Below are 12,892 nucleotides of genomic sequence, written 5' to 3'. Positions count from 1 at the left end.
AGAAGTATTACGGGGCACTGTACAGATTGAAAAAGGAAAGAAAAAAAAGTAAAAAAGAAGTTGCCAAATATTCCCAAATTAAAAATCCCCACCCTCATAAAATTCCCACAACCACATACAGAAAAAAAAAGAAAATGGACCTGAAGAAATTTGGACTCCAGCCATGAGCACTGACCTAAAGGATCCTGAATTTGGTTGTCTAACCAAACTGGACATTGTGTAGAGGCACATTGGGCATTTATCTGGTTCAGCTGATGCATATTCCTTGCTAATGTGCAGTAACCTGTAACCTGAATTATCAGAAATGGATTCAGTATCCAAACTAAAGCTGATTAATCTCATCCTGATCCCTGTAAAATTGATGGAAACAGAATTGGGAATTTCTGGGGCAGCTGGAGTGCTTGTGCTCTCTTGTAGATAGATACTTTTTATGAAGTTTTTGATTCTGTACGCAAGTGAATTATTTCCTGATGTCATCTTTAGTGCATAATGGTGTTTTAAAATGTGCTTATGAATTAAGACTGCCCATAGACCCATTAAAAATTATTTCTTGATGTGAGGGATAAAGTTCTTTTATTTCAGAAGTGATTCCCAGGGTCATGGGAGAAATGCTTTTACAGTTAGATTGCTCCATCACTGTTCCTAATAAAACCTCTCCCCTTTAAAGAATTGATACTAGTTGCTGTCAAAATAACATGGTAAATTAGAACAGATTTTAATACAGTGAGCATTCAGTGGAAATACATATTTTCTCAAGAAATGTATGAGTATGGTCCATAAATTTAGAGACTTGCATAAGTGACTCTCTGTCTAAAGGTACCATCTGCCATTCTGCAGTGGGGTACCACCAGGCTTCCTAATAGAGCATAATGACATGCTGGACTAACATCAGTTCTATGGGATGTTAAATATTCAGTAGCTCCTCTTACATAGTAGAAGATTCAGGCCTTAGCCTTGTATAAAAATATGCTGTCAAAAAGCTAGAAAAAACATACAAATCATCCAGTCCTGCACAGTAAAACCAGCTGCTGGGGTTACGTGTGCCCCAGGGCAGCTTTAATTTGGACATGCAATACATCACCATAGGGCTACTTGATCAGAGTTGCAGTCTCAGGAAATATTTTCAGGACTATTCAATTTCCATTAGCAGTTTCTCCAGGATATATTAGACACAAACTGGGTTTCCTTCAATATCAATCATTCATGTTTTCTCTTTCATCCTGTCTTTGCTAAAATGGGATTTTCATGGAGGCTGTGAAATTGCAAAATTTAGTCTGCTCTATCATTTAGACTTTTAATGGTGTTTTGCAGCCACAGGTGGGTAGGGAGCCTCTCTCCACCCCAGTGTTAGAGAACACCCAGTGGTGTTCAGTATTTTGCCTTTTCCTTTGGAAGTTTCCTCCCCCTCTACCCCTCTGTCTTCCTGCACACTCTGACTGACCATCCTTGGCAGCCTTGGCTCTCTGGCATGGGGTGCTATTGCTCTGCTCCCCAAGGACACAAGCTGGTTACTTCCCAAGTCTTTGAGAGCAGTAACTCCTCCAGGACCAAGGCTAAAAATTAGTCATGATTTTCACAGAGTCCTGTGATGCTGATAGAATTCAAATATTAGTCATACCCTATAACAAGTTATACCCTATATACAAGGTCCCTTCCAAATTTAATTATCCTACCACATTATTAGACCCATACATATCAATGCAATGATGATGAAACCTGAGAAAACCTGCTTTCTGAAGAGATTGAAAATTTGCTTATTTTTTCTTGTTGTGGAAAGAGAGAAAGAAGGAGCTTTAGGAACTGAAATGTTCTCACACAAGGGGTAGCTGGCAAGACCAGCTGGTGATTCACAGGAGTTGAAAGTTCTCTAAAAAATGGACTTTGTTCAAGAAAGACCCCCCCCTCCCAAAAAAAAAAACCAAAAAAAAAACCAATCCCCAAACAAAGCAATTCAAAGAACAACCAAAACCCACCAGTGCTTATGACTCTTCCATGGTCTAAGTTCTTTGTAACAGCAACCAGCTTTGTTACTAGTGTTCGTATTTGGTCACTTTACTAATTATGTGATTCAGCTTTTCCAAGTGAACTCCAGGAATTTCCTCCCTCTGATTTGTGCAGGCACTTCTCAGGGCCAGTATTTCCCTCCATTTAGCTAAAACAAACAAGAGCTTTCTTTTTGAAAGTAGTTCAACATCATGAGATAAGTTTCCTTCCTCCTTTTAATAGCTTCAGGGCTCCCCAGGGGGAAGTGCCAAAAACATTATTTCCTTCCAAATTCTGAGAGAGATACAATGTTCTGGTAGGTGGTGAGATTAGATTACAGTAGAATTAACTATTGGTTTTCAGCTTTCATTCTTTAGGCTGCAACCTCAGTTCTGGCAAGCCTGTTGTTTCAACTCACCTGTGGTGTTTATTCACCTTTCCCACTGCTCTGTGCCAGACAGTCATGGAGCACATGGAAGCTGCAGTGTCATTTAATGACAACCCACAAACAAAAGCCATAACATCCATTCATTCATGTGCTACTGTTCTTTAAGCCTCAGCCTGGGGGGGGGGCATTCCTGAGGACAGGACATGAGCTCTTAGGATCAGAAATGGGATCACAGGCCCTGTCCTGAGTCTCCCATGTCATTTCCAACATGGAATGAAAAGCCCATGCAGCAGCCCAGGGCACAGGGCTGAAGGAGGTAGCAGTGAGGAGACTGAGTCCAGCTGCTGCCCATCTCAACCACTTTCTCCAGCTGACCCGTTTTGGACATTTCTTTTATGAATAAATAAGTGAATAAATAAAATCAGCTAGCTGTATCTGTTGTTCACCCTAACCACAACAGGGTGGATTGATAGCTTGTAGACGAGGGTTTTGAGGAGATATGGAGAAAGTGTCCTTGGAGATTAATTCAAGGACAGCACTCCAAGGAGTCTGTTGCCCATTTTTCAAGCGTTCCTGTGTTTATTTACTGAAACAACAGGAGTAATATGACATCATAAATCTTTTAAAAATGGAAATACTAGTGCCAGTCTTGAAAGATTAATAATAAGGAACGCCTTTTAGAGTGTGCTCATGGAGATGTAATATGAATGATTAGTGTTCTTGAACATTAGAATTACAGTGCATAATTGTAATGTTATAGTGGTTATATAGAAGCCAGAGATCCCCTAACGGAATACATTGTGAATTTAATTATTTACATGGAGAAATCGGGGCTGATGTAGTCACTGAATGATAAAACTACAGTTTCCTACAATCTGAATGTGTTATGAAGGAGCAGCATGGCTATCCATGTCTGTTATTTAGCTAGTTTTCCTCTGGGCTCTAGAGCTTGGAATGTCTTTTAGGCTGTCTTCCTGCAAGGAGTACCATAGGTAACAAAATTCATTGAACAAGGATTTTGCTTGCAGAAGCATGAGCCCACATCAGGGGCCAAGGCTGGTTCCTGGGGCAGGGAGGGAGCTGTCTCTCACCAGGAACCAAGTGGTCACACAGGGTGTTTTGCCTTGTATTCCTTCTGCAGCAGTGGTTTCAAACCTGCTTGGTAGAATCACATTCAGCAAAAGCATGAAAAAAAAAAAAGTGTATATGCTAAGGAGACACATTTCCCCAGGCTGGCTTCTGAGTATACGTGCAACCACTCAGAAAAACCTGGGAGTTCTGCAGCTGCTCTTACAATGTCAGCAATATTGAAAGCAGAGTTTCAGGGAAGAACAAAACACCGCTCCCCTGCACAAAAGGCAGGATTGTGTAGATTCAGCATCTCTCTGATGACAGTTCTTCCTGTGTTTGCCACTCTCAGGGTGCACCTTGCAGGGCTTCCCAGGTGCCTGGGTATGTGTGCCTCAGTCCTCCAGCTCAGCCCAGGGCTTTGCAGGCTGGGCTGTGCTCAGGGCACCTGCACAACTCCAGGGGTTTCACTGGTGCCCGTGAACAATTGATATGATAACAAAGCAAAGAAAGGAGGATTTTTTAAATCTTCTCATCACCAGTTGAGAGACTCAACATAAAACTATCAGACAGCATTCAGCAGAGTGGAAATCCCTGCTCTGATAAGCCCTGGCCCTGGAAGGCAAGGGATGCAAAGCTGAGGATGGATCTTCTCTGGCTGGATGCCCTGCAGTGCCTCACACTTGGCTTGCTGCTGTAACTCACCTGTGGTGCTGCACATCCTTGTTAGAAAAAGAGCATCAAACCAAATCGAGCTGCAAGCGATTCACACCTACCCATAGGCTTTCCCTTTAGCTGGAAAAAGACTGCAATTCAGTGAAACACCAACTCCAGAAACCCCTGGTGCATGATCCTGAACACGGGTGTGTTGTTGTGCATACAAGGAACTGTAACTGCTGTATAAGAGCACATTTGTTAACACAGTTTATTGGCACACTTATTGGCAAAGCATACATAAAATACAGTTGTATTATATAACACACTGACTCACTGTGTCTTTACATGATGAATTGAACATATTAATATGTAAATGAAAAAATTAGTTTCTTTTATAAAGTTTCACATAAATACACCGGAATAAAAAACAAAACAAAACAAAAAAAGTAAAACAAAAAAATGAGGGCTTTACAAAAATATTGTACAAGAAATATACCATGAAAAGAAATAACAACAAAGCCAACTCAGATACAATAATAAAAACACAAAAGTTTTAGATTTATTAAGCTGCCCACAAAGTTAATGGATTACATGGCTTTAAAATATCTGGATCGACAGCAATTTTACAAAGCATAAACTCTCATAGGACTGGGTGTCTTTTTCCACATAAAAATATTTCTCATGTCTTTGATGAAAAAAAGACATTTCTTGTTTCAGTACTTTTTATTAAATGATGGACAGAGTATCTACTGGCATCAGCTACATGTAAATTAAAAATGCTGGATCCTTTAAATGATTAACTGATGAAAGAAAAGTTAAAGAATGAACAGAAGTTACTTTAATTTACTTTTCCTCAAAAGCTGATCTTTTTCTGAAACAAGAAATTTCAGGTGCAAGTTGAAAAGCAGAAAATATATTACAATTGTAAAAAGTTTTACATAGTTATGTTAATGAGATCCTGAGCACTGATGACTTGTTAAAATATGGCCATTGTTTGATGAGGAAAAAAACAACCCCTTCCAACAAAATGCACTGTCAGAAATTTGTCATGAGATGCCGTTTAATTTTCAATAATTTTTATTGAGGTCAGTGCCAGTATCTAGTTGTATGACAATACTTCCAAGGAATGCATATGGAAGCTTATACAAGAGTTTTCCCTAACGAAAAAAGTTGGATAGCTTTAGTTTAGAAATAGATACTGTATTATTTGAAAGGTGTTTCTTTTAAATTTTATTTTGAAGATTGCTGAGAAACAGTAATTAATAACCCACTGAGGTACACTGCAGTGGGCACTGCTGCAGAATGACCTATTGGGAAGCTTGTGGTGTGGGGTTTTCAGATTTAGTCTCCTGGTTAGCAGCAGGTTTGCTGTTCCATGGGCTGTTATTTCCCAGTGCAGGTGAATTGTTGAAATCTTCTTCATCATCCATGCCATTTGCTGCATCATACTGTGTATTCTCTAATCTAGTGATAAGCCTTTCATCTTCATCCCCGAACTCGCCTCCCATCAGAGTTGGTTCTCCTACCACCATCACATCCTGTGAACAGCACCCAATATTTGTTATATGGAAACCTTGAGAGAGAAAAAATCCACTTCAAAAAATTATGTTAGAGAATTCGCATCTCTTTTACTTTGTGACATTTGAACAACAGAGTTAAAAGTTCCCATAGAGCAGGAACAAGGAGAGAGGCTTACTCTTTATTTCTAATTTAATTAAAAATTATAACACATTTCTATAGCCGCATGCTCATGGCTCTGGATCTCAGATACCCCAGAACTGAAAAGCAGGTAGGCTGAAAAATATGCCTGATTTTAAACAAATAAACAGGCTATGAGACTGCCTTTAAACTTCTCCTTAAAGTATTTAGCCTTTATCCAGTTAATCCTTCCTGAGCCATTTTTTTTGGAAAGGCACCAGGGTGTATCTCAGTAGGAACTTGGTGATATGCGTATTTTAAAAGTAGTTTAAAAGAAATCACATTTCTTATCCTCAGACTTCTCAAACATGGAGCACAGCACTCTAATAAAGATGGTAACTCTCTTATCCATAGCCAGCCAAGCCCTTTTACGCATCCAATATACTTGACATTCTGCTACTTAATTATGGTAATTAATTTAGGTAAAGTTTTCGATAAAAACAATGTTCACACTGATTTGACAATTTGCATAGCTAATTAAGTCATTAGCAAAAACCTGCTGATTGCCAACAAGCCCTGAATTTACCATCTGTTATTTCATGGTGCCTGTCACCTAACTCCATGTAGGCAACCCTGCCGCCAATCTGTGCAGTAAGAGGACCAATCTGTCCAGCTGGTACCGTAAAAGCAAGATGAAGAGTGCTAATTATAATTACACTGATGAAGCTAGTACTCATCAGAAACTAAAGCATGCAAGAAAGAAAGAATTCATCTAATCACTGCTTTAAGTACAAATTGTCCTTCCATGAAAACAAGTAAACCGCCTACTGTACTCCAGTGCATCACAGATTTGCTGCAAAAAAACTTAAGCAGCATGGGATAGAAAGGTGCAAACTTGAGATTGGAAAGCAAAGGTGCAAAGCCAGAGAGCTCTCTTGTTCTCTCTGTTCAAGGGAGAATCAGGCTGCTGTGCTAACAGCTAAAGAAATATGTGGGATGCATCTTTTCATGCAGCTCAGGTGTCAGGGCATCAGGTAATGCTTGGTAGAAGTGCAGTAATTCCAGATGTATAGCTTTGTTCCTGCTGATTTAACAAGCCCTTCCAAGAATTCTGGTGAACAATGGATTCATTTTTTAAAGGATCTGTTCCTCCTTATGAATGTTAATAGCAAACAGAAGACAAATGTTTGCATTTAATAAGGTTTCTTTTTAATCAGATATCTACTTCCTTCACCACAAAACAATAGAAATTATTGCCTGCAAGTGTTTACACTATTTCTTGATATCCCTCAGCAAAGGCTGGCATGTTACAAAAGAATGTTTGTGACACATTTTCAGCCTGTGCTATGTAAAAAAATTGTGATTATATGAAAATTGTTACGTTATCTCTTCTTCACTTTGTTACTCCATATTTCCATAAAATATTTGGTTAAAAAAAACCTCTCACACAGCTTTGTGACATAGAAGTTTAAAAGACAAAGGTGTTGATAAGCAAAAGTTTATTCTAATTTATCCCATCCCTCTAAACAACAGGCAATGTATAGTGCACTGCTGGACCAGACCTGATCCCATTGCATGGCGAGAGCATTAATGACCAAAGAGCTCTGCAGAGGACAGCGAGCTGGGTGTGAATGTGCAGTGTTACATGGCAGGCAAAAAGGACCACAGTGGCTGAAACACAGAATCACAGACCGAGGTGGCAACAGCTCCTTTTACTTGGGCATTCTCAAGGACAGGCCCCAAGCTCTCTCTGTTGCCATACCAGCAAGAGGTCAGTGCCTCAGATGAGACTCAGACAAGCACGTCCAAAGTCACTGTGGGGCTGCAGCAGCTGGCTGGGGAGGCAGGTGAGAGAATTAAATATGTGTTACATCCACCAAATGATTGGGAGGGGAAATGTGCTTAACAGCTGCAAGTGCTGAAAGGAAGACAATCACTCTAGGCCAATCTGAGGAGATGTAGACTAGGGTGCTAAGATGGAATTAAGTAAACAAAAGTGTAATCCCCACTCCTAAAACAATATTCCTGTTGCTGATAATGGCAGGCTGAGGATTAACCATCCCACGGGAACAGTGCTAGTTTTACTACTCAGGTCACCTAACACTAGGCTGGGAAAAAATCTCAATCTGTGGTAGGAAACATTTGTGCATCAGTGGGGAGATGTTCAATGACCTTGTAAGTATTTCCATCTCTGATTTCTCAGGTTCATTTCAAATATTATTCCTTTCATATAATGACTCCCACTGAGAGAACAGTTTGCACTTGTATTTCCCTCTATGCTATGGAGTCTCTCTCTCTCTCTCTCTCTCTCTCTCTCTCTGGGAATTGAACTACAATTATATTGAGGTTAGTGGAGTTTTCCCTCACTCTATTTAAAAGACAGATATCACGGCATTCGTTACAGGACATCTGAAAAAAAATTCTTGACAATCTTGCCACTTACAGTTATATCAGGCAAAAATAGTGTCTCAGGAAGCGCACATGCTGTTTCCTCCCCAGAGGATTCTGCTCCTCAGACTGAAAGCTGAAGACCCCACCAAGTGCACCCCATTGAACCTCCACTCACTAGATCCCGTGCAATGACCACCAACCTCTGAGGAGGACTGGAAGTGACTCCTTTTAGAGCCCCTCAATGCTTCTCCTTAAATTGGCCAGTGGGGGTCACTGCTGTTGAATGACACAAGGCTCCATCCCTCCCAGGGTTGAGGCTGCAGCTCTGGAGTGCTCCTAGCTCCTGCTCATGGAGTGAGAAGCAGAATCCAAGAATTAAACCCTAGTCTCTTGCATGGCAGCACACACTGCTATGGCCTAGTTATGGTAGCACATATTTGACTAAATTAGTTTAAAAAAGATTTAGACTGTAGTCACTCAATCTTATTAATTTACTCTGTGATTAGAAACAACATTTTTGGTCAAGGAATGTCTCATGATAGTAAAATATGGCTGTAGTGAAGCACTGTAAATAAAGCAGTGGTTGTTTTACATTATGTGATAGAAATGTAGTTTTTTATAATATAATCACAAAAGCAGCTTTCATGTATATCATACCTTTCATCCTGTAATAACCCTAGTTGCCATCCAAACTTAAATTGATGCATATAAACTATATAAACAGAGATCACTTCACACAACACTCAAATGCAAGCACTTCTATTTAACAGATTGGTCAGTTCTAGGTTTTATCTTTTTTTTTTTTTTTTTTTATACCAAGCCTCAAAATTTAGCTCTGCCCTGCCAAGTTAAGTGACTAAACTTTTTAGCTTGGGATCATCCTATGTCTAAACAATGTCCTAGTGAAGTTTGGAGGTAAAAATGTCTGTTGGGCCATGTAAAATTCCCCATCCCTGAGCCTTCCATCTTTGCTGCAGTTAATGCATAGCCTCGCTCAGTGTGTTACAGTGATCAGTTGGTAGCTCTGTTGTCACAGCCCCCAGAAGTAGACAAACAGTGCTTCACAAGCCTAAGGTAATTAAAAATGCCTGGCACTCTCAAGTGTATCATTCAAGCACATCTCATCCTCCAATAACTGAAAGTTGCACTACTTTTAGCAGCTGGCATACCTCTAAGTGCTAAGTCAAAAGAAGAAGGGTTCCTCCCCCTGCTTTCCTTCTTATGGAATTGTGTTAGTGGCAATTATTTTAATAATTGAATTTTTAGCTCCTTGGCACAAAAATTACTAATGACTGAGAGCCCCACTGCTGCCCACAGCCATAATGGTCACTGCCTCTGTGAGAAAAACATCAGACTGACTGGTATTGAAATGATCTTTAGAAACAGAACTGACTTTTTAATTAGGTTTCAGAGTAAACACTTTCTAGAGAAAAATCTTTCACATCTCATCATAATTCTCACTGTTAACTTGACATTCTGTTCTTGTTTGGAATGTTTTTCCTAAAGCACAAAAACTGGAAACAAAGTTATTCTCTCTCATCTCTTTACTACTAAATCTTAGACTCTGATTTGCATGGTTTTGAGACATGAGATAATTTCTGACACTAATCTCTGGCCCTGGCACTGTAGCTCTGGTTCCACAACATCCATTACAAACCACCTAAACCTACTCTGTTTCTGAAACACATATGAGACTGTGTTGCTGCCTTCCACATTAGCAGGTTTATTTAAGGATTTGGTTTCTGAGCTTACACAGAGCTACAACAAGAAAGAGAGATTATTGAGGTACTTGCTTAAAGAGTGCAAGGACGTTCTGCTTTAGACTCTGGATGTAGCAAAGAATGTTTCATTTACTCAGTGGCATGTAGTGATGCTTTTTTCTTTCCAACACATGATATTTCACTGGGTTTATGATTACAGCACTACACTCAATGGAATCTTCATTAGTAAATGAAAGCAAAATCCACCTATGAATTTCTGTGGTGATGACTGGGAGCAGCATAGAGCAGCAGTGGTTCTTAGAATTTGTGAGAGTTGTGGATTGCTACCAAGTTTCAAAAATATGAAAATGGATCAATATGCCCTTTTAAAATTAAACTGAACAGAGAGTGATATTTAAGGTAAAATAGCTGTATGGACCCCTTCTGATGACCTTGCTCATTATTGTAATCTATAGATCAGTATTGAAATCAGTGCTCTACAGTACAAGGGCTTGGGCTTTCAGGAAAGTTGTATTTGAAACACAAGAATATGAAAAATGCTAAGGAATATGATTTTAGTCAGTGAGAAGGCTTGAAAACTGAGCAAATGTTTGGGAAAATATTGCAGCTAGCTTCAAATACTAGAGGAAATGATTAGTACTGTGTAAGTGGTATGACAATGACACACCTAAATTAGGTAACTAATTTCTTTAAAATCATAGGAAGGCCAACATCAGAAAGGCAGGTTTTCTATGAACCCTGTAGAAGGACTCTTGCCCAACCTTGCTCTTTGTCTACATGAAATTGGTAACTCCAGTTTCTGCCCAATAAGCTTTCCAAAGATCAGATGTGATTGAGAAAATTAACAAATCCAAGTTTAAGTTCCTGGCATGTGCTGAGACTAAGGCAGTTGAGAGGAGTGCAGTTTCTGGGTCCCTGTCCTGTCTGTTTCCTTTATGCACTAAAGCCAGTCAATGCATCTATGGGGAGCACTGGCAGTACTGAACCTGCACCCAGGAGAGCCTGAGAACATGAGAAAAATGTTTTTGTATTTCTGCTGGCTTTATCAGCACTTAGCTCTGCTTCCACCACAGTACACTGTGTTACCTCAGCACCTACAGGATTTGGGTCAAAAGCATCCCTGGACAAGCAATGGGCCAAGCTAAGAATGAGTTGTGTGGTGCAATCATGTGGCACTCTGGCTAACTGCATTTGAACTAAGAACAAAGGAAATATGTAGGAAATACGTAGTACATTGAAAAGGCATTAAACAAGGGACTCGGGCCAGAAGAGTCATGTTGACAAGAGATCCTAAAGGGATCCTGAAGGTCTGCAATCAGTAGCCTGAGAATGATCAGAATCACAGAAACCACTGTTCATCCCACCATCGTAAGAGAAAATGGATATAGTAGAGTGCAAGTGACTGTCAAAAGGACAAAAATTTGTATTTTATTTACCACAGTTGAGAAAGTATAAACAATAGTTAGAGATAAGAGGATGGACTGAGAGTAACATTTTCAAATTCCTGATGAAATGGAAGATACCCACCCACTAGCAGAGACCCTTCAGACGCTTTTATGGATTGTCATTAGAGATGTATCAGTATGTGTCAGCACTGTGGAAATGCTAATAAATTTAGGGCAACACAAGGAGCACAAATGATACTGATTGATTAGGCTTCAACAACTGAGCTTCAGGATGCAGTGTCAACCTGACCCATGCACAGAAACCCAATCACATAATTTCACTTTCTGAGCTTGGCTCTGTATTGTCTGCACTGTCCCTGCCTGGAGAACTGATCAGAAAATAATGCAGGTGGAGGAAAGGGCACAACTATCTCCTTCTACTAGCAGAAGAACCTCTATCTGCCAGGTGACATTCCCTCACTAATCAAGGTTTGCCCAATGTATTTATCTGAAGAGTTGGAAGGGGCTGGGGGGAAAATGACAAAACTCTGAAGTTTCAAGATTTTCCATGGCTGATGGTGCTTCTGTTATCTGGACACTATCCTGAACACGGGACATTTGCCTCTCTAGGCATGAAGAACTCCTTAAAGAACCAGAAGTTAATGATGTGAATGAGAAATGGGGATGAGGTGTATGGTAAGTTCACATATTTGCCAGACTGCATGCACTGTTAATGCAGGAGCAAAATGGAAGAATTACTAATGTCCTAAACCAAGAAACATCACATAGAATAGAGGCTAAGAAAACAGTGTTTAATCAGGATTAATTTAATATCAAAGTTAAAACAACACAGAAGCATAAAAGAGACAGGAATTTTGATGTGATTATGATGGAGAGACTGACTTTGCAGGCAGGAAAGAAATCACTGGAGAAAAAGAGAATACAGGACTTCTTATTAATCCAGGGTTGATATAGATATGAGCTCATTGTGGGGTTCTCCAGAGAGGAGGATGAGAAAAATGGAACTGAAACTAGCTCTGCTTATTTGAGTCATCTAGATAGAAGATGCAGTGATTTCATTCCTCTTCTCTAATAAAGAGAGGGGAAATGCTTTTAGCACTGAAAGTGAATGATTTCAGTAGGGTGGGGTTTTTTTCTACTGAGAAGGAAAGTCCCATTCACAGAAAGCTGTACAGCTAAATGAGTATTTTATTGAAATGAAAACTACCAAATTGTGTTCAAGGATCTCTTGTCTTCTATTGCATGTAAGGGCAACCAAACATTAACTACTAAATGGTACACTTTAAGTTACACTTATGGAAAAGAAACAGAAAGCAAGTTACTGCTACCTGCAGCTATCTTCAGAAAGCAAGGGCAACAAGGTCCACTTCAAAGAATGCATAATTTTGAAGAAGCGTGGGATTGCATCTCTTTATTAAACTGAAAAGCGTTGAATAGTTTTACACTGAAATATCCTCCTGCTAAAATTATTTTGAGTTGTCTACTCTACAGGGTGGTCAAACCATCAATTCCATCTGGTTTGCTATCTTTGCTGTGGGGAAGATGGGAAGAGCTGTTAGTATGTCAAATTGAACAGCTAAGCATTTCCCCTTTGCAGATGGAAAGGAAAAGTGTCCTAAAAATGGAACCTGATCCTCCAT

General features: G+C 39.7%; 1 protein-coding gene across 12 annotated transcripts in view; it reads right to left on the bottom strand.

The window, feature by feature from the left end:
* Nucleotides 1–4,340: 4,340 nt before the first annotated feature.
* The window catches only part of LDB2 (LIM domain binding 2), a 213,532-nt gene continuing 204,980 nt past the window's right edge, over nt 4,341–12,892 (bottom strand). For 6 of the 12 annotated variants that reach the window (XM_030239336.1, XM_050973485.1, XM_018925171.3 and 3 more), the window contains one exon: nt 4,341–5,634. In XM_030239336.1, coding sequence (XP_030095196.1) covers nt 5,404–5,634 — 231 coding nt within the window. In that variant the 3' untranslated portion in view covers nt 4,341–5,403. Of the gene's footprint in view, nt 5,670–8,325; nt 8,472–12,892 lie in introns of those variants that run through there. The other 6 variants (XM_050973488.1, XM_050973487.1, XM_050973489.1 and 3 more) reach the window with 4 other exon arrangements.

This window comes from Serinus canaria, chromosome 4 (assembly GCF_022539315.1).
Source record: "Serinus canaria isolate serCan28SL12 chromosome 4, serCan2020, whole genome shotgun sequence".
Lineage (NCBI taxonomy): Eukaryota > Metazoa > Chordata > Aves > Passeriformes > Fringillidae > Serinus > Serinus canaria.
Note: the sequence above shows the minus strand (reverse complement) of the source record. Positions and strands in the feature narration are given on the sequence as shown.